The 27,783-nt window shown below is 37.7% G+C and overlaps 4 protein-coding genes across 4 annotated transcripts; 2 read left to right on the top strand and 2 right to left on the bottom strand.

Moving 5' to 3' along the window:
• Positions 1–3,377: 3,377 nt before the first annotated feature.
• LOC131430905 (serine/threonine-protein phosphatase PP2A 65 kDa regulatory subunit) lies at positions 3,378–6,540 on the bottom strand. Its single transcript, XM_058596167.1, has 6 exons — positions 6,390–6,540; positions 6,143–6,256; positions 5,249–5,896; positions 4,422–5,187; positions 4,054–4,323; positions 3,378–3,978 (listed from the first exon to the last, which is right to left on the bottom strand). Exons 2-6 carry the CDS (start codon positions 6,233–6,235, stop codon positions 3,971–3,973), a joined length of 1,785 nt encoding a protein of 594 aa, XP_058452150.1. The 5' UTR covers positions 6,236–6,256; positions 6,390–6,540; the 3' UTR covers positions 3,378–3,970.
• A 4,648-nt stretch (positions 6,541–11,188) lies between these two features.
• On the top strand, positions 11,189–12,381 carry LOC131430903 (uncharacterized). Its single transcript, XM_058596164.1, has 2 exons — positions 11,189–11,330; positions 11,395–12,381. Exons 1-2 carry the CDS (start codon positions 11,323–11,325, stop codon positions 12,260–12,262), a joined length of 876 nt encoding a protein of 291 aa, XP_058452147.1. The 5' UTR covers positions 11,189–11,322; the 3' UTR covers positions 12,263–12,381.
• LOC131430904 (uncharacterized) lies at positions 12,352–13,753 on the bottom strand. Its single transcript, XM_058596165.1, has 2 exons — positions 13,309–13,753; positions 12,352–13,161 (listed from the first exon to the last, which is right to left on the bottom strand). The coding sequence occupies exons 1-2, from the start codon at positions 13,739–13,741 to the stop codon at positions 12,746–12,748; spliced, it is 849 nt and encodes a 282-aa protein (XP_058452148.1). The 5' UTR covers positions 13,742–13,753; the 3' UTR covers positions 12,352–12,745.
• A 7,843-nt stretch (positions 13,754–21,596) lies between these two features.
• LOC131430902 (uncharacterized) lies at positions 21,597–26,311 on the top strand. The gene is made up of 2 exons (XM_058596163.1): positions 21,597–22,081; positions 22,136–26,311. The coding sequence occupies exons 1-2, from the start codon at positions 21,676–21,678 to the stop codon at positions 22,621–22,623; spliced, it is 894 nt and encodes a 297-aa protein (XP_058452146.1). The 5' UTR covers positions 21,597–21,675; the 3' UTR covers positions 22,624–26,311.
• The last annotated feature ends 1,472 nt before the right edge of the window (positions 26,312–27,783 follow it).

Genomic DNA, 27,783 nt, shown 5'->3' with positions numbered 1-27,783 from the left:
AAGTTTTCAAGCTTCAAACCTTCATAGAAAACTATGATAACTAGAATGCTTTAAAGTTAAAGTTAGGCTCTAAACCAGGCGCGTACCCAGAAAAAAATTTCGGGGGGTGTTTCAGAACATGTTGATCAATTTCCATACAAATGGAACTTTTTATATAATTATTTGAAATTTTTTTATTGTGGAGTCGTTTGTTGAAAATTATTCATTTTATTATTTACTTATTTGAAAAAAAGAGTTTACATAATATAATACTTTTTTGAGTTTCGGAGGGGGTTTGAACCCCTAAAACACCCCCCTGTATACGCGACTGCTCTAAACTATTCTAATTTATTCGTCATATTGATTTATGACCATACGAACCGTTTTGGGTTATGCTGGGCCATGAATACCTGTTCTGGAAGTACTGAAAATAATGACCAAAAACTCTATACTGGAACTCACTTCGACATTCTATGGAATGCTTAATCACAGATAACAGATATACAGGCTCACATATGAACTGTGTGTAAAATTTGTTCAATCAGCGTCGCGAACACTTGCAGATGTCACCACGATCGAGACGAGGTGCCACCACGATTTGGGTGCCGCTTTCACTGAGCCACAATTTTGGGTGCAACATTCACTTCACGCTATATTTTTGTTTTGCTGTTGGATAAAATAACAAGTTTATTTTTGTTTTATTCCGATCGAATTCTCGTGTGACTTATGCGACATGGAAATAAAATTGTCTTTAACACTTAGGGAAATCGTTTGATGAGTGTTAAAATTGTTGTAGGTGGAATTGTTCTATAACAAGCAGGAGGACTTTGTTCTCGTTCCGGAACACAGTGGAACGTTTTGAAAGATCGCGGCGAACAGTCGAGTAGGTGGCATTAGTGTTTTCAACGTATAGCAAATTTGAAATTTACACAGGATTTTGAAAAATTTTGTTCGAGCTTGTATATCTGTTATCTGTGGCTTAATCGATTGTCACACGTTTGGATTCAAAGGATTAATTTTAGGTTTCATACAATTTCGAATTGCAGGTATAATTTCAAACTGTCACTTAAAATGGCGGCCATTAAAAGAATTTCATGAAAACTAATAATACCGAAGAATATTCATGCAAAAACACATGCGGATTGATAAAAAGGCATCATCTCACTGATAGGTGGATGAAGCACATTCTTACAAATATAAAAAATAGGTATAGCATGGAGGGCTGAGTGTCATATACCAATCGATTCATCTCGACGAACCGAGCAATTGTCTGTGTGTATGTATGTGTATCTATATGTGTATGCAAAATTATGAGGCGTGTTTCTCAGTGATGACTGAACCATTGAACAAACTAGTTGTAAATGAAAGGTTTTCCTGGTAGTATGTACGCTATTATTTTAGTTTTTAGATCTAATGTTTACTTTTTGAGTTACACAAAATTTTATGTCAAAAATTAACGTAAATTAAACATCTGTCACAATCGACCTGCAGACTAAATATGTTTTCAAATTTAGATACCTTATCGTAATACCAAACATTATTAACGGTGATCAAAATTAGACAGAATTTCCAATCCAACCGTTCCTGCGTAATAGGAAAATTTAATACAGTAGTTTTCAGCACGGTTCCGTTTCGTCAACATAATTGTTTGGAAATTCAGGAAAATCATTGAATTTAATTAAAGTGATAACCCATACAATTTACAACTAAATCGATTGTAACTGCTTTCAATTATAACCGCCGTAATGTTTCAATATTATATTATTCTAATATATTTGAGAAAATACGTATATTTAAAAGTGTTTTAATTCATTCAAAAATATTTATTGAATTTTTTGGCCTATTTATGTTCATACTGCAATCGATTACCATCAAATTGATCAAAATTCTACCCGATTTTCCAGTAAAATAAAACCAAACGTCAGCGCGTGCATTGGCAGAGGACAAGATTGCAGCGAGAGATGTACAAACTTAACCTAAAATAGTAATGAAAACAAAGTAAGTAAGGAGTGGAGTTCTTACGTACCTACACAATACAAAATGGTAAACGCTAACATTTTTTACTAATAAACGTTTTGCATTTATGCATTTGATGTTTTCCTCATACTTTAAACAACTCGGCTAACCTTCTCCATTCCTGGGGTTGGTTTTTTTTTATCAGAATGTTAAGAAGTTTTTCCTTGAGTTTTTCATAACTTTTTTCATGAGTTCAGGAATTGAAAAAATCGCATATGAGCTCAAAAGTTGTATCCCGATGACAGCGCAAACCGTTTATTAAAAAGTCTAACCAGAATGAATACAGAAATTCCGAAAGTAAAACTCAACTACCTGCCCCGGTCTCCTCTGTTGATTGGTCTACTGATATCAACCCAGTTTGCTCAATGTGATACAACGTGCTATCCCCGAACATACACTCCGATTCTGCAATCCAACGGATTTGTGATACGAACGAATCTACACTTTCGTTCGAGTTCGAATTTTGCATTCTTTATTCCATTCGACTTGTATGATTCGATCGACTCTCGTTCGGGAACACTTGGAATTTCGAACACTAACCTTCAAAGCTGTTAAAACTTCTTACGAAACCGTCACACTTGTAGAAACAAATTAGAACGATTCTAAACCGAACAGAAATAATACGTACGCAAGTCGATCGAGTAATTTTCGAAAATTGAACAACTCGAACGAATGATATTCGAGTTCATACCCAACTCGAACGGAATGCAGAATGGAAATTGCGCATTCAATCGGAATATTTCGAATCGACCGACGTACAGAAGAGGGGTGATAATGTTGCTTCAAAAGAACAGTTTACAACCTTCATTGGTCTCAATTAATAACGAATTGGCAACATACGGGCGATCTGTAATGCTAATTCGTCACATGTGGCCGAGCATTGCCGTGATGTAAAATTACGGACTCGTGTCTGATCTCTCGTTCTGGTCGTTTTTCGTCGCTTCAAACAAAAAATAGGTTCGCTGCAATGATCTTTTGGTCAACCCACCCAGCACTCGGAAGCAGTTTGTAGTATACGAAACTCTAGTGATTGCACCATATGCTTAACATGCTCTATATAAATATTTCGGATTGGTATTAAGGTAAATATAGTTTTTATAGCTCAAAAAGGTGAACATCTTCTAATTTTAAACCCGTGTATTTCTAATAACTGATATCTTGTAGGTATTCCTCGAACAACAAAACATTATTAATGATATCCTTACAACCCTTTATTGAAGATTAACATACTATGAGTGAAATTAGAGTAAATTCCAAGTAAAACGTTCATCAAATGGTATCAGTTTTGAAACATTTCTGTTGGACGTTTCACAGGGTTAATATGAGTGCCAATGATTCTTTTTTTTAAACTAAGATTCTTGAATTTCGGACAACAGAAACAGTTTTGTTAATTTGTTCCTTTATTGGACTTTATTACATGTTACCTTACGTAGAGTGTGTTTTCCATAAAGCTTAAACTTAGAATATTTTAATTGGTTATACTTTTTTCCAGTTGTGTTATACTTTAAATTACTTTTTTGTGTGTAGAGTTATCAAAAAGGAAACACAAAAATATCTCCCAACACTCGAGTCGAAATGCCTCACCATCCTTGATGAAAATTGTGAACCGGTCTTGTGTTGAAAAAGTAATATAGTATGAATGTTTTACATGTGTGGATCTGCTCCGTCACGGATGATTGTTTGTGTGGTGTTAGAGATTTAACAATGAATCATTTATTTAGCATTTTGTTTTACTAACCAACATTTCCATCTATTGTTTTGTTTATGTAAAGCCAAAGGTCGCCGTCTTCTTGTCCGAAAGGACTGAAGAATAAAACAAAAATTGAACGCTATAACTTTTGATGTACCCACGTAAAACTAAGCGCCTTGAGAACGTGAAATATTTTGTCAGATAAGTAGCTGTTCTTTGAATATTAGTAGGTCTGTTTCTTTCCACCTTGCCTTAAACATTGCATATAAAATATTCCGAACGGGATTAGGCGGCTGTAAAGCGAAATATAAAAATTTGATTAGTGATTATTCAGGTGAATCAAATATGCGAACAATCGAATAACTTACCGGCAATTCCAACCATTGCTTCGGAGGCGAAATACTTGACATCAACGTCGGCGTCAGTGTTGAGCTTTTCCAAAATCGGTTTCACATGTTCGTCGATTGCGGCTTGGTCCAGGAATGGGGACAGCTTTTGTAGACTCTTAGCGACGTTGAAACGCACATTCGCAACCGGATCGGTCGCGAGAACCTTAATAGTTGGCAGAAACAGTCGCTTGATGATGTCGGCACCAACAACGTCGGCCAGAGCGTTGATGCAAAAGAGACAAGTCATCCCTGTAACGGGTAGGACATTTTGAATGCAGGTTCATAGCAAACGAGGAAAACAATTGCAGTCAAAAAATTAAAATGTGTAAAATTTGAAATGTACTCACGGTGCAGATAATTACTGTTCTTATACATGACTAAAATCTGATTAATGATGTTAGTTTCTGCCCATTGTGTGCCGAATGTTTGTACAATTTTCTTCATATTCAAAGTGGCAGCTTCGCGAATAGCATAGACGTGATCGTTCAACCAGTTGAAGCAAAGATCCCGCAGCTTCTGATTGAAGTACTCCTGCCCGAGTTGGCCAGCCAGCAAAGGCATGTATTCGATAATGGCCAGCCGAACGCGCCATTTTGAATCCTCGGCTAGTTCGACAATGGCAGGGAGTAGAGATTGCGATAACTGTTGGATTCCGATGACGTCATTGATACACTCCAATGTGGAAATAATGTTTAGACGAACTTCTGGCCACTCATCCTTTAATTGAAGTAGGAACAACGGTAGCAAATGTTCGATTGTGTTGGTACGGCCAAGAATCGGGCTCAGTCCCATAATGACCGACGCCAGAGCAGATTTGACATGCTGATTAGGATCAGCCACCAGTTCCTTGACATAGGGGAGAATTGATGTCATTATGATCTGTTCCTGGCTACCCTTATCCAAGTTGGAACAAAATTCCGTCACTTTAGTGGCAGCCGAGGATCTGACTTCAGCCTCAGTGTCCTTAAGCAAATACTGAAATGCAGGAACCAGATCAGTTTTCGTTATTTCTGGTCCAACCGCTTTCTGTAGCTCGGTGAACTTTTCTGCAACCATATAACGAACGCGCCAAGATGAATCATTTACACATTGACGTAAGGTTGGCATTACATTCTATAGTATCGAGAAAAGAAAAATTAAGTTCCATCCATAAGTCCTGATTATTAGTACTTACATGTTCCACATCGTCCTGCTGCAGTAGCTGAGCAATGCTGACGCAAGCTTCCACAGCCAGTAGACGAACTGAATCCTGATCGTCTTGAGCCATCTGGACAAACATCGAGATCAAATCCGACTTCAAATATTCCAACTCGACGACTTTGGCGAATTCACCCAACTTTCCAGCGGCAGCTCTACGAACCATCGGAGTTTCATCCTGGCACAGCTGACGGAAATTATTTCGCAGCTCTGCTTTGACCGCTGCCGATACTCTTGGGTAGCAAACCGAGAACAGTCCGCATGCCGAAGTCCGTGATGTGAACCAATCACCGGATACCAACCGCTGCAGAGTTGGGACTACGTGAATTTCTAAATCCTGAGCACTGTGCTGGGCAGCCACGATACGCAATGATTCAACAGCTTTGTCACGAACAACAGTTTCCTCTACCGTGGCCAATGATTCCAGCGGTGGGATCAAGTACATTGCATAGTCCGGTCCACCAACAAGGGATGTAAAGTTACCCAGTTGCTCAGCAAGCGCCAGAAGCACTTCATCCTCGTCGTAGATAGTTTCCGTTAGAAATGGAATCAACTCAGTACGAGTCCGTTCTTCACCAAGAGCCAATGCGATCGTCGACAGCTTTTTGATTGAATTTAGACGTAACTGAACAAAAAAACAAGTAATTTTTAATTCACGTTATAATCGAAAACTTGTTTAGTAAAAATAACGTTGGCATGCTTCAATTCATTTTGTACACACCGATCGTCATCGAATTTTTATAAATAAACCGCAGTTTCGAACTCGAGTACGAATCAATCGGTAGCACCTTGACCTATAGTGACCTTAGACCATATTTCTTTACACCGCAGTGATTCGTATTCTGTTTTTCAGTAAATCATCCGTACTCACCTGAATATCCTCATTTTTTAGCTCATCGATCAGCACAGCAATCGGGTAAAGTGAATCATCCGCTGCTTTATCACCACTGGTACTGGCAGCCATGTTTTGTGTAGGTATGTTATTCTGAAAACCAGAAAATAGCATTCAGAGCACCGCCACAGCAACTAGTAATCTACGTTTTTCAACGCTCCAATCTAAGCTTTTCAACACTTTTGATATTCCGATTGTCAATGCTATATGTACAACCGATTCCTACCTGCCGGCAAAATGGTTAATTTTTAGATTCCGAAACGCTTCGAACGTTTTGCGGACGAATTTCTTCGGTGACGAAAGTTTCTTCTCCTTCCTGAGCTCGAACAGCGCAACTTGAATGCGTGCCAGAGATGCCAGGTAGCAATTTCAAAAATCTTCAGACGGGGTTGCAAATGTCTGTATATCCGAAAAAAAAATCTGCAGTCAGCAAGTATGTCTTGCTGGCAGGCATTTTTCTATAAAGTATGATACGCTAAACTGATTTGACGAGCAAAAAAAAGGTCGCGACAATTTAAAAAGTCTGTAAATTTTGACGAAAGTCTGCGAAAACCTCGATTTTCAAAAGTCTGCAAAAGTCTGCACAACAAAAAATGTCTGCAGCACTATGTACGAAATCTGCAGATTTACAGACAAATCTGCAGATCTGGCTTCTCTGATGCGTGCTGAGAGGAAATTTGAATAGAAATGTCAATTTTTGGTCTCGAATGCACGCACACACTCTCCGTAGATGTCAATTCAAACTGTTAGGTTGGTACGATACAGAGATGCCAGGTGAAAATACTAAATATCTTAAGACAGAGTCGTCAAATTCTGTGAATCCGAATAAATGTTTAGGGGATTTCAGTTCTCTCTTAAGTATAACATGCAATATTGGTTTTTTGAAAAAACAAAATTTGGCAACAGCACTTTATAAGATATGTGCAAATTTGCACACAAATCTGCAGACCTGGCATCTCTGGTAGAGTGTGAATAAAAAAATTTATTCCAGGTGAGAAAAAGTTCAATGCTTAGATGGGTTAGTATAAATAGAAAATCTTTTCTAGTAACCGGTTCTCTACACGGTGCTTTAAGAATAGAACAATTCTGTACTGAAAAATATATTCGAATTTCTTTAGTTTTCCGTTGGCATACACGTATTGAGTAGATTACATCAGCTTGATTGAATACTGTATACGATTCAGATAAGAATTTATGAATCTTTTCGTGTAATATTACAACGACACCAACACATTCGTGATATTACATGGAAATTGCTGCACCACACTACTCACTACTGAAGTGCAGCGATTACGATATAATATCACAACAATCTTGGTGTCGTTCTAAAGGTTGTAATATTACGCTAAAAGATGCATAATTTAGTATCGGAATCATATACAATATTCAGTTAAGGCGATGTATATAATCATATACAATATTCAGTTAAGAGATGCTGATTGGCATATTGTCGCAAAACTGAAATGTAGAGGCGCTGCTTGTTTAGAGATGATACTTTCAGCAAGTCGGAAAATTTTTAAGTACTTCACCTTTTCAACGATTTCTTATAACAACGAGCAAATTCATTTGAAAAATCATAGTAGATGTTGAAGAAAAAGTTTTTGCTCTGAGGTGGTAATGTTGTTCTTAATTTTTTGTGCGAAAACTAACGTTTATTCAGAATGAAGAATTAAACCCGGTTTAATACCATTTTTCAAATGCCAAGAAATAACAGATGAAGTATCCAAAATAAATCGTACTCGATCGCTATACATTCTAGTACTCAAGAAATCAATATTACACTGGTTGCTGTTTTAAAAAATGTTGATCCGAAAAAACCTAACCTCACCTAATTTCACCTAACCTTATCTAAAAAGTTTAATCGTACTTTACACTAAAAAAAAGTAGTAGTAATCGCTTTGAAATCGATTTTCTTCTACTCCGAGTGTACTTTTATTGCTGATATCTATTTGTACTGTTAAATAAACGATAAAAATGTTGTAAATCATTACTGGTGATATGAAAATTTTCAAAAGAATCCTCCTTTTCTTGGTTCCATTTTTCATTGGCCGGTGTCACTACCGTTAATTCAGTTTCGCGGCAATGTGCCAATTGTATGTAGTTAATACTTTTTGCGTGAGATTTCGAATCGGTACGAAATTTATGACAATTTTTTGAAGGGAAAAATAAATTCCTTTTAAAAATCATCGCCCAAGTAGCTTTTTTTGGTCTGAGATGGTAATGTGGAATGCAATTCGTTTTGTGAAAATAATGATTTTTATAATGAAACATTTGAACCAATTACTTTTTAAATGCCCAGGCATAGCAAGTAAAATATTCAGAAATTCTGGTACTCCGGATGTTGCAATAATCTGGTGGTTGTCTTAAACATGTTGGCCGATTAGTAAGTAATATAAGCCGATCGAATATATTACTGAAAATTTTCCACACGCAAAGTGAAAAATTGTAAATTTTGTAAATTTTGTAAAATTTTTTTGTAACGCGAAATATTTATTGAAATAATGACAATAGTGACAGTTTTTTTTATAATTGCCGATAAGCCATATATCAACATTCACTTTGAAGAGTAATTTCGAATGACTCGGCACTCGCTGAGAGTAAGTCATAATAGTAAACGACAGAGAAAAGTTTTCTCTTTCGTCTGGTGTTTAAATTAAAAATACTCTATTTTTCATAGCTCGCCTGCAATTTCTTTCGAAAGTGGAAGTTGACAGGTGGCTTATTGGCCGTTATAAAATAACGCGTGATATGATTTTATACTGGAAATAGTACTCGTTAGGTCTTAGTAGACTGTGTTTTGAAAAATATTTCGATTGAAATAATAATTTAATCGATGCCATGACAAAAAAATTTTATGACAATTTTGAAACAACAAATTATTTTGGAATCAACGAAATTTGGATAAAATAATGTTTTAGTGCATTGAATACACAGTTTATAGAAACTGTAGGAAATACATAAAAGAATAGTTATATCAATCAATGCCTTTATTTTCTCAGTTTTATGAGTAAGTAACATTCCCAGTACGTATCTGTATTGTGACATTTAGTATACACATTTAAAGTGTTCTGACATACAGACAAATTTAAAGTGTTGTGAGATGTGATTGCATCTTATGTAATTTTCCTATACTTAAGTCACTGTAAACAATGAAAAACGCAGACAAAAATATTGTAAAAATATATGCATTTCGGATAATTTTAACGAACTTTTTTGATTTAGTGACAATAATTACTCTGATTTGATTCGATAAAGGAAATATATTGAATTTTTGTGCCAAGACAGTGAACTCTAAAGTAGATTTATTAGAAAGTTTTTATGGAATGGTGAAAATTTACAAGTCAATCGAGTGATTCTGTCCGAAAATTGGTCTGCAGCAAAGTAGTGTTTATTTTATTTTGTTTCTTCAGTAGTTGTGTGTCATCTCGCGGCCAACATGTTTTGTTTACAGTTATGCAAATAGTAAAAACAGGAGATCGTTCCTAAAAGATATTTAATATTTTTTTTGTTTTTTAAAATGCCTCGTTAGATTTCTCCTTACTAAAAATCGAGCTAGACTAATGTCTGTCGATTTTCCAAATTAACGCACGACCTGAGCGATTCACGCTTTATACTTGGTTTGTTCTTACTGATGTTGATGGGTGATTCTCACCTCGACATCCAGTTCCGTCTGAAGCACTAGAAGAAATGAACGATTTTCAATCAAAGTTTACTTTTCATACTCGTCCAGTAGATGATCGGAACTGATATGTGCTTGACTACCTCAAAACCGTCGTCCGGGTGCGAAAAGGTAAGCAAGCATGATAAATTTTCTTCATTATTTCCAAAAGTTGTTTTTCAATTATTTATGATTATCTCACGCTGTTGAAAATTAAATCGCAAATTCCTGATCATATTTCCGATAGCTTTTAGAAAAAATTAATTATAAAGAACTTCTGCTGAACCATCTGAAATGAAATCACTAAGGCTATTATGTTGTAATATAGTTTTATATGGCTTTATTGAATGATGCTCCAACCACCCTTTGTAGTAAATAAGCGAAGTTTAACTCCTCCTCAGCTCAACTGGATTATTCTATCTTTTATGGAACATAACATAAATTTTTCATCATACACATTACTAAATGTAAATATTATACTCGTTGCTTCTTGTTTATATTGAATAGTCCGGACCAATTCAGAGTTTTGGATAACAGCTACACGATAGATTTAATAATTGTTTATTAGTTCGTCGAATAGATAAAATGTATTATTTTTTCTACATTATACACGAGGATAATTTTTCATTTGTTGTAAGTCGGTACAATAAACTACTGAGGTTTATAATTTCTGTAAAGTGGCACAAATGTGTATTATATTATGAGGAAAAATGCCTGACCAACCTAAATACAGCCATAGCTTAATTGGATGAAGCAGCAGGTCTTCTCTAGGATACAATCAAATTGAAAAAACTTTTGTATGATAAAGTTACTTAACAGATGAATTGTAAAATCGGGCTTGACCATAAGGGAAACAGTCATTAAGATTACCCGGAACGTTGATTTATTGTTTTCTAAACAGTAAGAAAAAATAGAACGGAACAATAATTTATCCTCGAAATACCATTCCTATAGACGTGAAAATATAGCACCTATTTATTCGGGTCGGAAATCGGAATTGAGTAAGAACTGCATTCGTTTCGGATTTTGCATGGTTTTATTATTTAAATAATATATTATATCTTTAAATATTCGGATATCTAGAACTAGTAAATAACCAGTTCTTTCTAGAATTTCAGCATTAACAATTAAATCACGTATGGATTTGGGAAGGTTTTATTTCATTCAAAATTCTTCAAATTATCTGTAATTTTGTAATTGAAAATCTGTTTATTAGGTTGTTGAAATGTTTATCCAAATGTTTCGGTTTTTCAGATGCTTGAGTTTATGTATGAATGTTACAAAATATACGCTAATTTTTCGGCAACGTGTACCGTAGCACGTTTTAAACCGGTACAGTTTCCTTGTCACCGGTTTCAGAAGCCCTAACGTGTCTCGTGGGAGAGACATGTGGTAAAATTGTCAAACAAAAAAAAAAAAACAAAATACTCGTGCAATGTTGTTATCATAAAGTTTTATTTATTTATAACCATAAATAGTTTGCATTTATTAGGATTAAAATATGGAAGGGTAAATTTTACATATGGTAAGCTGAAGTGACCATAAATTTACGCTATTATCATGTATCCAACAGAATCAGTTTCGATTCCTTATATCTGTCTGACGATTCGTTTGTGATTGAGTGCAACGATGACTTTGGTGGGATCTGTGAGGACATCGTGTGCCTTGCGAGTGCCGCGCATTCAGTGGATAACCTAGACCCCCTTAAATTGGCAGATGGCAGTGAAAGTCCACCGAGTAGTAGTTACTATTCTTCCGTGAGGTGCTTTGATAAAGAGATACCCTCGCTTTTCTCTGATATGGAATACTTGACGGAAGTTTCACCGGAAACGGAAATGGCCATTGTACCGAATGAACCCGCACCGATTTTTGTAGATCCAATAGAGTTTTCGTGGAAACGAACAGATATAGCATCAGGAAAAAGCAATGGTTTGACTAACGATTCGGAACAATATTTTTCATCATTCGAAGAAGACTCCAAGGACGAATTGAACTTGAAAAACCGATATCTTGCCTCGACAAACTATAGGAAAATTCTGCAAAATTATATACAGAAAGGAAAACGTAAACTTGAGGAGAGTGCCTACTCCAAAATGAAAGCCACTGTGATGAGTGTGAAAGGCGGTGCCAATTCTACCTCCCTCATCGAAACCGTTACTTGTGCTTCCTTCAGCAATCCGTCAAAATATGCTGCCGTTAAAGAACCTGCCTCGTTTGACCGGCTTCGACTGGACTCAATCCTCCTGCCAAATTACCGATGTCACGATTGTAATTCCTGCTTTCTCTCCGTTGAACGGCTAAAGAAGCACACTTGCATTATAGCAGAACAGTACCAATGTCAGCTGTGTCGCCGAGAGTTTCGTAAACGGAAAACACTCGAGCAGCACATCAAGTCCCACAACAAGGTATTTTCAACCGATGCGGATCTACGCCAATGGTAGAACCTGTCGCGTACTTTGGTATTCGTAGTTCAGTGTTTACGTGTTTATAGATAACTGGTTTTCCATCATATCTTAATGTAAATTGTAAATTTGAGGCTGAACTTGTCTTCGACTTAACCTTTCTTAATCCGAAAACCTATTGTTTTTTTCGGGCGGCAAAAAATTCATTACACCAAGTTTGGGTGTAGCAGAGAACCTGTCTTCTAAGCAATGCGATAATCTATAAGGAAAGTGTGTTCTTTGTAAGGAAGTTTTATGCCGTTGAATATTTGTAATATACAGTTAGCCTTAGCTTACTGCATTTTTTCTAGAACTATGACTTAGTTTTTCTCCTGAATTTGCAGAGTATACACTAACAAAGACTGGTCAGAGCTTTTTAAACGGTCTGTGTTTCGTTTCCTTCAATAGAATTCAGTAGTCAAGAAGTAACTGGCAGTGATAAAAAATCCTAAACATTTTCTTAATACAATTAATTTAAATCGTTCATTCGGATACTCTGATGTCAACTTTATCGATAGTAGTAAATCCATCGTAATCCAAAATGTCACCAGCACCATTTCCAAGTTCCAGTATTTTAAGCTTATCGACGACTGATTTCATTTGAAATCCAATGCCATCAGCATATTCCTCGGCGGAAGTTACTGCGTCAGCATATGGTTTGAGAAGAACATTATCAGTCAGATATGATTTCACACGCTGAACAAGGTCCGAGGGTCCCGCGGGACTTCCAACCTGAAGGAAGAGATAATTTGACACGACTCCTGCGGCACAACGGTTTGATAGATGGGAAATTATTCGCTCTAGAAGTTCAATTTCTCCTGACGGCTCGGATTCATGAACGGATGAGTATTGAACCGGAGCAGGGCAAGCACAGCGACCTTGTGGTTTAATCAAGTAGTCTGGAAATGTAAAGTAATTCATTTAATCAAGTAATAATATTTTACGATGTCTAAGTTGAAACAAAAGATCATAATTATCAATACGAACTATGTCAATCAGATATTCCGGAAAACACGGTTATATGCCTTACCCTTCAATCAACTTACCATTAACAACAAGCTTTTTTGGCTTGTGCCGTTGAACAGTGTTTCCGTTATCAGTAATCGCAACGTATTCTAGCACATCCCCTTTCTTCACGATCACATTATCGTCCTGTATGAAAAATTTACCGTGCATGACCTCTGTGGTATTCTTACATAGATTACAAGTGCTCTGATCACTTTTACCGGTAGGATTTATGTACAGTTCAACTCCAAACATTTTCATCTCCGGTTTATGGGCTGTCCAAAGTCTCAACCCTTTCGGATCGAGCACTTCGAAATCCACTTTGCAAATACGGTGTCCCTTGTTGGCACTGCTCCGGAACCAATCCAGAAAACCCGCCTCGGTAAAACTCGTGCAAAACGCCGCCAAAACCAACAGTACATAAATTGGCGCCATATTTTCTACCGACGAACTTCTCAGACTGCACACGTACATCACCGCTTGAATTCGTTGTTCGACTGAAACGAAGCAGAAAGACTAGTTTATATTTATTCATTGTTTTGTCTTGTTATCTTCGGAGGTCATCCACTAAGGCGGGATTTTCGAAAACAGATTCTCAAACATTGACCGTTGAGATGTTCGCAACGGGTAGTAATGACTGGATAGAGTATTTCCCGGAATTAAAATGTGATGTATAGAAAGGTGTTCTTTTGTATCTGCTCTCAAGATTCTATCGTGATTAGCTTTGTTGGATAATCTGGAGATAGTAAAGTTTGTGCAATACGACCAGGAGTGGCAACTATGTTGTGGCAAGGAACTTTTTACCCTCCCAATAATTTTATTGACGGGGCATACCACCCCAATATTTTGGCAACTAAAATATTTATAAATTTGGTGAAGATTATAAATTGTATGACAATTTTTCTGCAATCCCCTTGATTCATCTACGTTGTCGTAAATATTTCTTAACTAATTTAATACAATTTTTAATCTAACTAACTACAATGTGGAAAGTGCCACATGATGAGATACAAAACATTTACACTATCATAATATTTGAGTTCATAGTGCTATTTTTATTCTGTATATTTAGTATAATAAAATTTTGTATAATTTGTAATTCCTGTTTATATACCATCAACTTATTTCCGTTTACTTTATAGAGAATTTTTTTGTGCTAAATAGAATGATATACGATAATAATTTATAATAATAATGCTGAAGTGTCAGTCATTTGATCTTTTAACTGAATCTATGAATTACTAATAGCTTTCAAATGATCGAATGGTTTTCCACCAATTAAAAAACCCTTTTTTAGCGAAAGTCAAGAAGTGCGGTTGTCGCTTTCGTCATTTGCATCATTATATCTTCGGAACTGAAAGCTTCTGCTATTTGATTTTTTAATTCTATCAATGACCCAATTGTAACTTTTGAATGAGTTTCAGTCCATAGCTGGATGTTTTTAGTGAGTTTTTATACGATATGAGAATATTTTTTTTAGCTATTTTCACTGCGGAGGAAGACCGAATAGTTAAAACTAAGGATACATAAACGTTACAAAAAAAAAACACTAGACTAGAGAGATAAATTCATGTAAAACAGTTGTTGAAAATTCAACAACCAAATGTTGCAGTTACCCGTATAGGCTTGGCTGTCAGATGGCTGGCTAAAAACAGCCAGCGGACCAAATAAGTCTGGCAACCATTCTACTGGCTGTCTCACCGCGGCCAGATATACACCTCAAATGAGACAGCCATATCCTTACAAGCCAGTTGTCATATGTTCGAGCCCCGACCTGGAAGGATTCATAGTGTCAGTAGGATCGTATTACTAGCCATCCAATTATTCAGTACGCTAAGAATCGGCTGCGAAGTCTGTTGAAACAGAAAGACCAAATTCCACAAAACGAATGTAATGCCAAGACTTTGCATATCCACAAGGGTTTCGACACATTGGTTCTGAGGGAGACATGGCTGCCAGTCTTAAAGTTCAAATCAAAATTATGGGCACTCTCAAACTACTGAGTGAGTTTTTGAGCTTTTTCACCATTCAGTTCTTGACATCCTTATATGGGAGCGTGAGTTGCTTTTGAGGTTCCCTAAGAACAGTGTTTTAATGAGGCTTAGAATATGGATAAATTTGTTAATCTTATTTCATTTCACTAAAGAGTGAATCAATTTTAATTTCACTAAAGAGTGAATTTATGCTTATTTTCCTTCTGTAGATGTTTGGCATTTAGATCTCTTTTACAAATTAGATCGTTATTTATTTTTGTTTTTGAAAATCAGCAAATTGATTTGCGCATAGCAACTGTAAATATTCATCAAAATTATATTCTTATACACATAGAAAAACCTTTTTTAATCCATCTAGTGGTGAAATGATGCCTACCTCATATTACTTATATTTTAAAAAATATCACTAGAAGATTTCGTGAAGAATTTTTTTTTCAATCTTGAACAAAATAAGAAACTTTCTTTGAGTATGAACTAACATAACCTTTTCAAATTGTAAACAGTTATGTCAAGTTAATAAGGTTTTTACTTTATTTTACATCGTCGCACTAAATGATTAAACACTTTTTACCCTATAGCTCTGGAACTGGAAAGCGGACCCGGATGAAACTAAACAGTAACCTATGAGACAATAGGAACTGTTTATTGAGCCAGTTTGTGGAAATCGATCAAATCATATCTGAGAAAATTGAGTGAGTCTCGTTTCAAACTTTTTGATAACTACTTCTGGTACTTCTGGAACCGGGAACTTGGAACCAGTATAGCCAAAGTCGATTCGTTTAGTAAGTAACTAATATAGCCTACATATTGAATCATTTATAAGCCAAATCTAGAATAATTTTACCCATCTTCGCTCTAAATGACGGTGTTAAATTCAATAGCAACAAATGGGATTACGAGATTTTTTATTTTATGAGTGACATTATTTGACACATACTCACACATACACACACAGACGCATACATTGCTTAGCTCGATAAACTGTGTTGAATGATATAGAACACTTAGCCCTTCGGGCCAATTTCCACTAGTAAATTTTTCAAGTGATTGTACAAACTTTCTATATGAGAAAGACAATAAGTGTACTGTTATAGAAAAGCACCGTTATCAACACTAACAAGTAGGATCTTGTAATAACACTAACAAGTAGGTTAACATTGAATAAAAGGGTTATAAATTTTCATATTTTACACCTGAAAAATATAAATTTTAAGGGCTGAGGACAGTACCGTAAAGTGGTAGGTTTTTTGCAATTTTTCCGTTTCAAATAAAATTTTCTTGGAAACGGTGCAGAATATAGAAAAACCCACCTGACAATGTTTTCGAAATTTAGATGAGAATATTCTGTGAAATTTTCAGAATGATTCATTGAATTTAGCGGTCGTGTTGTATTTTTTCCTGACTGAAGAACTGCTGAACATTGGAACGCTTGGAAATGCATACCTCTACTTGTTCATCGAATATCTCGGCTTTGAAGACTTGTATCATGAATCTACCGTGACAAAATCTAGATAATTCAGTCTAGATGCGATTAGTACAAAAAAACATGTATGTTATCGCGATAAAAATAAAGTCTTGTATTTTTCTGTGAAACATAGTCAGTTTCAATGCATCCACCATTTTTTTTTCGCTTTGGTTTCCTGATAACATTCTGAAAAAGGAGAGAGAAATAAAATTGGCTCGACAAGGCTGCCAAACACACAGACATTCTTTGTGAAAGTTGAATATTTTTTCATTATTCATTGGAATCCATGTAATGTCCAACCCATACGATAGATTAATGTGATGAAACTTCTCATCAAAATAATAAAATGTATGCTGGCAACCCGGTACAGTATGCTCATATACGAGAGAGTTCAAGAGAAATACGATGCACAAAGGGAATTGAGCGAGCCACGTGGTCGATTTAAAACTCAACACGTGGCCCTCTGTCCTCAGACCTTAATGTGGCAACACTGCACGCTATACGAAATTGAACGAAGCACGCTGCGAATGGAGCAAAGCCGCACGTAGCCACCGTATTAGTTTTACATCGTCATTTTGAATTTGAATGTTTTGACACTCATCGCCCTATAATTTTGGAACCTGGAAGTTGGATCAGGATAACGTGCCATTTGAGCCAATTTGTTCTGAGTTCCGTTTTTGGAGGTGCTTTCGGAAGCGGAAATCAGGGACTAGTAGTCCCAAAGTAGTTTTATACATTCACTAACTAACAAGATCTACCAACTAGTTGAGTTTAGTAGTAAGTTTTATAAAAATGTGCACCTCGTTTCGACATCGCTTGTGAAAAAATACTCATGGAATTGAAATCACTAATCACTAATCGATTTGTAATACCGGAACCGGAATTTCAATACCTTTTATTTACTTCTTAGTTTTGAAAATCGGTTAAAAAATTTCGAGAAAATTGAGTGCGCATTTTTAAATAGATTTGCACATATTTCCTTGTAATTCCAGAACCGGAAGTCGGATCCAAATGAAATTCAAGAAAATTATATGAGGCTATAATACCTTTTATTTGAATCTAAGTTTGTGAAAATCGGTTTCGCCATCTCTGTGAAAAGTGTGTGAATATATTTTTCCTTTTTTGGGTGCCTACCACCCTGTAATTCCGGAACCGGAGGTCAGATCCAAATAAAACTCAGGAACTTTGTATTAGACCTTAAGACCTTTCTTTTCAATCTAAAATAGTGAAAATCGGTTCAGCCATCTCTGAGATAATTGAGTGACATTATTTGTCACACACACATACACACACACACACAGACATTTTGTGATCTCAACGATCTGAGTCGAATGGTATATGACACTCGGCCCTCTGGGTCTCGGTTGTAAAGTCGGTTTTCACAGCGATTGCATAGCCTTTCTAAAGGGTGATTTTTTAAGAGCTTGAGAACTTTTTTAAACAATAAAACGCATAAAATTTGCAAAATCTCATCGGTTCTTTATTTTAAACGTTAGATTGGTACATGACATTTACTTTTTGAAGATAATTTCATTTAAATGTTGACCGCGGCTGCGTCTTAGGTGGTCCATTCGGAAAATCCGCTTTTTTATCGACAAATTTTGTTCAGCGATGAGGCTCATTTCTGGTTGAATGGCTACGTAAATAAGCAAAATTGCCGCATTTGGAGTGAAGAGCAACCAGAAGCCGTTCAAGAACTGCCCATGCATCCCGAAAAATGCACTGTTTGGTGTGGTTTGTACGCTGGTGGAATCATTGGACCGTATTTTTTCAAAGATGCTGTTGGACGCAACGTTACAGTGAATGGCGATCGCTATCGTTCGATGCTAACAAACTTTTTGTTGCCAAAAATGGAAGAACTGAACTTGGTAGACATGTGGTTTCAACAAGATGGCGCTACATGCCACACAGCTCGCGATTCTATGGCCATTTTGAGGGAAAACTTCGGAGAACAATTCATCTCAAGAAATGGACCGGTAAGTTGGCCACCAAGATCATGCGATTTGACGCCTTTAGACTATTTTTTGTGGGGCTACGTCAAGTCTAAAGTCTACAGAAATAAGCCAGTAACTATTCCAGCTTTGGAAGACAACATTTCCGAAGAAATTCGGGCTATTCCGGCCGAAATGCTCGAAAAAGTTGCCCAAAATTGGACTTTCCGAATGGACCACCTAAGACGCAGCCGCGGTCAACATTTAAATGAAATTATCTTCAAAAAGTAAATGTCATGTACCAATCTAACGTTTAAAATAAAGAACCGATGAGATTTTGCAAATTTTATGCGTTTTATTGTTTAAAAAAGTTCTCAAGCTCTTAAAAAATCACCCTATATATGAGAAAGGCAAAAATCGTGTAAATTTACTTCTTCTGACACCGACATGTTCGAGAGTCAGAAATGATTCATTTTTACATAAATTCTGATATATTTTTAAATGCTTAAACATGTAAGTTTACACATCTGCTTGAAAAACTGGGTTTGTTTGACACAAATTCAAATATTTTTTGTAAAATTCAGTCATTTTATGAAACACGTTCCAATGAATTTAGTCATATGTGGATTTGCGTCACCTTTAAAATTCGGAATATTTTACTGTGTACACACTTAGAACACATCGTGACACTGGGGTCCACTTAGAGATCGATAGTACCTATTATCTTTCTCCGGACAGGACCAGCCTAGAGACCGTGTGGCGGGAAAAAAACTTAACCAAAAAAATGTTCCGAATAGTGCTTAATATCGTAGTGAGTTCCACAATTTGGTATTTTTGAAAACCAGGAATGAATCCCGTACAGCATCCTGATAGTTTGTTTCAATGAAATGCAAATCCGAAATGAAATAATCGAAATTAAAATTCTGCATGCGGCTATTTTTATAGCCGTTAGGAGCGCCCATAAGTGAAAAAGCTACAAACGAAATCACGTAAAAAGAAACCTCTTAACAAAAATTGGATCAGTTTGGATTCTATCGCCACTGAGAGCAGATGTATTGTGTGTCGTTTGCAAAGCTAGTTTCGCTTCCGACAAGAGCGGTTACGTCACAGCTGTCAGTTATTTGCATTGGTGAAAAAACAACAAAAAGAGTACAACGGTGGAGAGCATTACACAAAATCAGCCGTTCTAATGGCTCTAAAAATTTGCTAAAGAACTATTAGGATTTGTTGTTCGCAAATCTAAGAGAAATATCCTCAGTTTAGTGCAAATCTAGACCAGTTTGATAAGATTTGTGCACTTTTCGCTGTGTGAAATTCACAGTAATCGAGATGCCTTCTTCGTTTTTGGAAAAATGTGAAAAAGGGGAATGCTTGCATAATTCATACAATTGATCAACTAATTGATATTCGGAAGTGTTAAGGAACATGTCAGTTGTTTTCGTATTCACGAAATCCATGTAAGGCTTTGACACTATCCACCCGCCTTTTTCTATGCGTCGTTTTACACAAAATTTTTGAGTGCAATGAAGATTGACAGTACTTTTTTTATTCGTTCAGAAACACATTTGTCGCCTTGCAATAAGTTTTTTTAACATTCAGTAGAAAAACACATCGATTAAATAATTGCAGAATCGATAACGATTTTTATTGAAAGGAAAAATTGTTCCCCATGAGCGCTAAGGGGTTAAGACGCGCATGAAGTTTGTTGACCTTTATTTGATAATTTGAAATGATTTGATATTATCTATAGAGCTGTTAAATATAGCTTTTGGATGATTTCAAAATGTCACCGTAATGAATACTCACTCGTGAAGTTCATTATTTTTGTAGTGCATCCGAGTACATTGAAGGATGATTGGCCAGTCTCAGTTTTGATCATTCAGAAATATTCTGTGCAATTTTAGCCAGTCCCGATCAGTGACAGTTTCAATAAAATAAATTCAAATGTTTTACAACATCATTCGAACAACATTTTGTGATTTTTTTCGTCGAAAAATATTGAGAAATAAGTCGGTGAAGGGGTATTTTTGAGGACACATCTTAAAAATCATGATTTGCGGTGTCCACTGTATCTCAGCGCAGACTAATCAGAAGTGAACAAATCAAAGCAGCATAGTTAGAGTAAAAACGTTGGGGTCTTGTTTTTTAAATGTAGAAAGTGTGTGCAAAATTTGAACAAAATTGATGCAGTAGTTACTGAATGACGATGGACGCGGACTTTCAAAACCTGCTTTCGAGAAAAACGCGTTTAAAGCTTTTTGTTTATAAAATCAATTTACTACTCAAGGGAGCCCGTAGGGTCTAATATTTTCAAAAAAGCATATTTTTTTCTTTTATAATTTGTTATAATGAAACATTTCAAGAATGTTTTGTCAAGTTTTTAAGTCAATCAAAGCAGAAATTTTGGGTCTATGCGCCAAGTTCTTATTTCTTCGCACTATAAGATAAACGAAGATAAAGGCCCATAACTTGCTGAGTTTTGTTCCGATAGGCTAGAAAATTTCACAAAATATTCTTGAAATGTTTTACTATAAGAAAAAATAAATGATTTATCAAAAGTGTTAGACCCTACCCGCCCCTTAAGCTTGCAATGAATATGAAAATACACAAACGATTTGGTTTGAAATACACTTTCTTCCTTTCATTATCGTGACATTTCTGTGGTGTCACGATCACGTATAACAGAAAAATATGTGTCCGTGGTTCAAAGTGAAGGAATCGTTTATTATTTACTTCGGAATGATTTGTTGATAGCTGACCGCTTTTTTATAAGTTCATGGTTTAATCTGTTGCGATGAGTCTCACATATACTTCAAAAAGAAATCGAAACTTGACACGCAACCAGCCCAACAAACAAATGTAGTAAGGAAAAATACGAATTTTTTTGTATAGTTCTCCTATCTGCGTACTGTCTATCACTAGTTCTTAAATTGGTAGACTAAATGTATTTATTAGTTTCCAAAAAGCGATTGTACAGACATTTTTTTCAAAACGAGTTAAAATCAGTTGATTTGCATCATGCTATTGAGCAGCAAACAAAGCGCACTTTTCATTCTACTGACAGTGTGTTCCTTAGGCACAGCAAGTTTACCGACGAATGAGTATGCAGTTTCTTTTCCGGAGTGGTTCTCGTTCCATCGGCAAACAAAGGTGGATATTCATATTCTGGAACCAATTGGATTACAAATTTGGAGTAAATATAGACCGCAATGTTCGAACTTCGGCGTGGAGCTTTTGATTAATCCCACCGATTCTGAGATCGGTTACCGTCTTAGCAAAAATGTCAGTGTTCCTCAGGATGGAAAATTTTTCATTGAAGATAATAATGCTGCTGTCAAGCTGGGTGACACAATCAAGTACAGAACTGTGAAGACTGAAGACGGCGAAGACGAATGGTCCCATTGGAAAACCGTGCTCGTTGACAGTGAGTTTTGGAATGGTGGTTTATTTGGTATTAATTAAAAAAAATCTCTTGTAGAAAGCCTTTTTGTTCAGAAAGGACAGCACTGTTCAAATCATTGTAGGCACAATGAAGACAACGGAAAGGTCTTATTTCTTAAAGAATACATTGAAAAAATATTGGCCAATTGCGAATTACATTGGATGTCGGAAAAACTGTTTTTCCCTCTAACTCAGGCCCATACGTTAGTTAGTGATCCGGAGCGATTCATCAAAACGCGTTTGTATTCAATAGATTTGCTAAGACCAATGATAGACCACGTGAAAAATGTCTATGTGGCTCAGGACGGAGTGGGCTTCGGTATGCACAGTATTATTGAGAAGCTTAAGGTGTTGGAGCTTGGCCGCAACGAACTCGGATTGGTGGACTATGATGATTATATCATTGAGCCAGGACCAAGTCTTCCAGCCATTCGTAACCGAATGTTCGAAGTGAGCACACGCGTTTTTTTAACAATCGACATCGGTAAGACGAAGGTGCCTATCACAGCAGAGGCTGTAGTATAGGCATTAAATAAAAGTGATAAAAAGTAGCATCCCCGCAAGTGAGTTCTGTCTGTGCACCGGTTTTGTATCGGTATCAACAGTAGACGCTATTGTGCTATCCTCGGGCAGCAGTTATTTCTATTGTTTGCTACCCGCATCGCAGCAGCCAAATCCTGAGTCAAGGTCACGCTGAAGCACAACGAAGGAGTGAAGGAGCAACTCACCTAACAGCTTACCGTGACATACTGTTAAGTATTTTCTCAAACTTTTTCTTTCAACTTTTACTATTCATATATTTTCTTTTCATTTTATTTCTTTCTTTCTCATTTCAAGTGCGGGAGACTTCTTTACTCCCGCACTTTAAATATGAATATTGATGACAGTGGGGGTGTCTCGGAGGAGGGCGAAGCTGAACGAATGAACGAAGAACATTTAGAGGCTGAGTTTGCTTCCGAGATGCCATCTACCCCTCCTATACCATCTCCCCCTCCGATCAGGAATCAGGAATCAGAACAAATTGGCTCAAATGGCACGTTCCCCTTGATATTTGGAGATTTGTGCCTTGCCATCAATTTGTTTTTAGCATCATTTTCCCGATATATAAGAGGGAAGGATTGAAAGGAAATGGTAAGGGTTGGACTAGGAGGATGGGAAAAATTGACGACACAAAAACACATAAAAGCAGAAGTAAATTCTGCACCCCTAAGGGATGCTGAACAATCTGCTGAGGATCACATTTAGTGGAAGCAGAAGGAAATTATGAACCTCTACGAGGTCCCGAACAGTCTGCTGTTAATAAAACCTCCAACCCCCGAGAGGATTTAGAGATCTTACAAAAGCGACACCATTCTGCACTCCCGGAAGAATGCAGAACGACTCGCAGTATGTACGAGCAGAAGTAAATGCGGTACCCCCCAGAGGATGCCAAACAATCTGCCAAACCCTATTTAAGGTGAATACAGAAGGGATTCATTCACTCCAGGAAGAACGATGAACCCTTCTGACTATAGCTCCTTACCACATTGGGTGAGAAACGAGAGAATATCCTTCAATTTTAGCTCCGCATACACAGACTCAACCATGTATGGAGAACCAAAAACCCGGATACGTAGCTGCGTCAATGCGGGACAGTTACATATCAGATGATATGAAGTACCATAATCGCATTCACACAAATCACACGAATAATACTCAGCACGTTGAATAGTAGCCATGTGATAATTGAGTTTGCAATGTCCAGTCAGAGCTCTGACCAGAATACTTCAATGATACTTGGAGAAATGCAGTAGACACTTTGACATTTTCAGATTTAAATCTGGTAGAAATGCTTTTGTCTGAGCGCAAGTTTGCAAGCTGCGCCAGTAGCTGGCATGTTTGGATGCAGCCCAAGAACGTATCTTGTGCTTTATCCAACTAGTTGAAAGTGGTAAAGCTGGTTCAGGACCAACGAAATCATTCGTTGCACCAGCTCTAGCCAACTCATCAGCCCATTCATTTCCAGTAATACCAGAATGGCCGGGTACCCATATGAAGTAAACAGCATTTGAAATGCTGAGGTCTTCAATTTGAGTTCGACATGCGATCACTAGATTCGACCGTGAGTCATTCGAACTGAGTGCTTTTAAGGCTGCCTGACTGTCGGAACAAAAATAAATACGTTTACCACAGATCCTCTGCTGAAGTGCCGATTGCTTGGAACACAGTACAGTATCTACCAAGTGAATGAGACTGCTCCAGCCTATTTCACGACAGTAGATACCAGCACCAGCACGACCATTCAACAGAGAACCGTCCGTAAAACAAACTATGTGTTCATCAAGTTGTCGTTCCAGACAACCAGACAACCACTCCTAACGAAGAGGATAGCTCACGTTGAATGTTTTAAAAGGAAAACTGCATGTGAGAGTTAGGTCACTAGGAGCGAGTAAATACTCATCCCACGGAACCATTTGAGACCACAAGCGAGTGTGACTGGTAGCATATTCTAATGGGTTACTGTTCCAAAGCCCTGTAACCCTAAGACGGTATGCACAAGATAATGCTTCTTGTTCTAGGAACACATGTAGTGGTTTAATGCACAGTAGCGCCTCTAGAGCAGCAGTAGGAGTTGTCGTGAATGCTCCTGTCATCGCCATTAGGACCATCCTTTGGAGATGATTTAGCTTTGACTGAACTGTCGCGACTTCTCCTTTCTGCCACCATACAAGACATCCATATGCTAAAATTGGTCTAACGATAGTTGTGTAGATCCAATGAATATATCTGGGTTTGAGTCCCCATGATTTTCCAAAAGCTCGTCTGCATTTGCCGAATACCCTGCAAGCTCTTTTAATCCTGAAATCAATGTGAGCAGACCAATTCAGTTTTGAGTCAAGAATAACCCCGACGTATTAAACTTGATCGACCACAGTGACCCCTGAACCAAAGAACTGCAACGGACGAGCTCCTGTAATTATCCTACGATGAGTGAAAAGCACCATTGATGTTTTGCCCGGATTTACAGATAATCCAAACCTGACAACACCATTGTTCAACAGATCGCAGGGCTTGCTGCATTAAATCAAAGAGAGTGTTAATGCTTATACCGGTCATCAATATATGATAATCGTCGGCAAAACCATAAGTCGGAAATCCAAGGTTAATCAGTTTCCTTAACAAACTATCAGCGACTAGGTTCCATAAAAGTGGGGATAGTACACCACCTTGAGGACACCCACAGACACTCAGCTTTCTAATCTCTGGCCTGCCGAAGCGATGATCAAAGAAGTTGATTGCTAAGCATTGCGTGTATCCAGTAAGGGAAAAACCCAAGATATTCCGTTCACGACTGCAATGTTTAACCTCCTGCAGCCATTCAGCCATCGGCACGGAAATACACCTTGACTTAGGAGTTCCTATTTTTGTGGCCTTTTACGACATGGAATAGGAAACCAGTGGATCAATTCTTGGTAAAAAATAATTCCGCCGGATGCCACACGGCTTACCTGTTTGGTGGACTTATACCACCGGTACAGGTGGACCGTAGCGTTATTCTTAGCAGTTGGGAAACCGCTACCGACACTACACGGCTATCTATGCTGCTCAGAGAGGGAAGTTAACATTGATGGTCAACTTCCATGGATGGTGCGGGAGACTTCTTTACTCCCGCACTTTAAATATGAATATTGATGACAGTGGGGGTGTCTCGGAGGAGGGCGAAGCTGAACGAATGAACGAAGAACATTTAGAGGCTGAGTTTGCTTCCGAGATGCCATCTACCCCTCCTATACCATCTCCCCCTCCGATACCATCTCCCTCTCCGATGCCATCTCCCTCTCCGATGCCTCCATCTCCCTCTAAGATATTGCCTGCCCGCCAAAAAGTTTACCAAGACGATGGCTCGGGGGGTCCGTGGGTGGTATACTTCCGGCCCAAATTAAAGTCTCTCAGAGTTTTAAATATTGCTCGGGACCTGGAAAAACATTACTCGGCAATAAAAACAATAGATAAGGTTTCGCCAAACAAGTTACACGTTGTTGTGTCCGACCTGAAGCAAGCAAACGCGATTGCTACCAGCGAGTTGTTCACGAAGGAGTACCGCGTGTACGTCCCGTCTCATGTGGTGGAGATCGACGGTGTGGTCCGTGACGAAAGTCTGACAATCGAAGATCTGATGAAGGACGGGGTAGGCCGTTTCAAAAACCCCGACCTTCATCCAGTGAAAATTTTGGAGTGCAAGCAATTGCACTCCAAATCGATAGATGGTAAATTTTACCAATCGGACTCATTTCGCGTGACTTTTGCCGGATCTGCACTTCCAAATTACTTGGTAGTGAGTGGAGTTCGTCTACCTGTTCGGCTGTATGTACCGCGGGTAATGCATTGTACAAGCTGCAAACAGTTAGGTCATACGGCAACCTATTGTTGAAACAAACTGCGATGCGGCAAATGCGGAGAGGCCCATGAGGACGATCTCTGCAGAAGAGCAGTGGAAAAGTGTTGCTACTGCGGGGAGAATCCTCATGATCTTTCGGTGTGCCCTACGTACATACAGCGTGCGGAGAAATTGAAGCGATCCGTGAAAGAACGTTCCAAACGTTCTTATGCGGAAATCTTAAAAAGAACCACTCCATCGACCCCTGAGAACCCGTTTGCAATCTTGCCAGTTGAAGAGGATACCTCTGACGACCCAGGCGAAGGACCTTCCTACACACAGGTTGAAGGAAGCAGGAAAAGACAAAATCTGGCTTCTCCCAAGCTTCCTCGTAAAGGCCTCAGACTGTCCTCTTCGTCACAAAAGAACCAAACGGAAACAAAAAGTGCTGACTCAAAACCGAAGCAAACACCTCCTGGGTTCAAAAAACTTAGGGATGATAAGGAGTACCCAGCACTTCCTGGGGCATCAAAAAACCCGAATGACCCCAAAGCACAACCAGAAAATCCAACAAACGCTGGATTATTGAAATTTTCTGATATCGTGGACTGGATGTTAACAGCCTTCAATATTACTGATCCTCTGAAAAGCTTCCTAACTGCTCTACTGCCAACAGTAAGGACATTTTTAAAACAGTTGACTGAACAATGGCCCCTCCTTGCAGCGATCGTATCTTTTGATGGATAATTTACCACTGAGAATCGAAGATATGATCATTGTGCTTCAGTGGAATTGCAGAAGTATCATCCCAAAACTTGATTCTTTCAAACACTTAATACATACTCATAATTGCGATGTATTCTCCTTGAGTGAAACTTGGCTTACTTCTAACATCAACCTCGACTTCCATAATTTTAACATAATCCGCCTGGACCGAGAAGACTCTTATGGAGGGGTACTTTTAGGGATTAAAAAGTGCTATTCATTTTATCGTATTAACCTCCCCTCGACACCGGGAATTGAAGTTGTTGCTTGCCAAATTAATATTAAAGGCAAAGATCTATGTATAGCTTCTATCTACATTCCTCCCAGAGTCTCGATAGGGCATCGTCGGCTTGCAGACATCATAGAACTTCTTCCTTCACCGCGGCTGGTTTTAGGGGACTTTAACTCGCATGGTACAGGATGGGGCTGCTTATATGATGATAATCGTTCTTCGTTAATCCAAGATCTGTGTGACAACTTCAATTTGACAATTCTAAACACGGGAGAAATGACACGGAACCCTAGACCGCCAGCACAACCAAGTGCGCTGGATTTATCCCTTT

The sequence above is a fragment of the Malaya genurostris genome, chromosome 2, assembly GCF_030247185.1.
Source record: "Malaya genurostris strain Urasoe2022 chromosome 2, Malgen_1.1, whole genome shotgun sequence".
Lineage (NCBI taxonomy): Eukaryota > Metazoa > Arthropoda > Insecta > Diptera > Culicidae > Malaya > Malaya genurostris.
Note: the sequence above shows the minus strand (reverse complement) of the source record. Positions and strands in the feature narration are given on the sequence as shown.

What these genes read in the sequence shown, in the direction of transcription:
- LOC131430902 (XM_058596163.1), top strand. Translation starts at nt 21,676, where the DNA reads ATGCTATTGAGCAGCAAACAAAGCGCACTTTTCATTCTACTGACAGTG. An exon ending in GAAAACCGTGCTCGTTGACA is followed by an intron (nt 22,082 to 22,135) that starts GTGAGTTTTGGA and finishes AATCTCTTGTAG; the next exon opens with AAAGCCTTTTTGTTCAGAAA.
- LOC131430904 (XM_058596165.1), bottom strand. Translation starts at nt 13,741, where the DNA reads ATGTACGTGTGCAGTCTGAGAAGTTCGTCGGTAGAAAATATGGCGCCA. An exon ending in AAAAAAGCTTGTTGTTAATG is followed by an intron (nt 13,162 to 13,308) that starts GTAAGTTGATTG and finishes TTACATTTCCAG; the next exon opens with ACTACTTGATTAAACCACAA.
- LOC131430905 (XM_058596167.1), bottom strand. Translation starts at nt 6,235, where the DNA reads ATGGCTGCCAGTACCAGTGGTGATAAAGCAGCGGATGATTCACTTTAC. An exon ending in AGCAGGACGATGTGGAACAT is followed by an intron (nt 5,188 to 5,248) that starts GTAAGTACTAAT and finishes TCGATACTATAG; the next exon opens with AATGTAATGCCAACCTTACG. An exon ending in GAACAGTAATTATCTGCACC is followed by an intron (nt 4,324 to 4,421) that starts GTGAGTACATTT and finishes TACCCGTTACAG; the next exon opens with GGATGACTTGTCTCTTTTGC.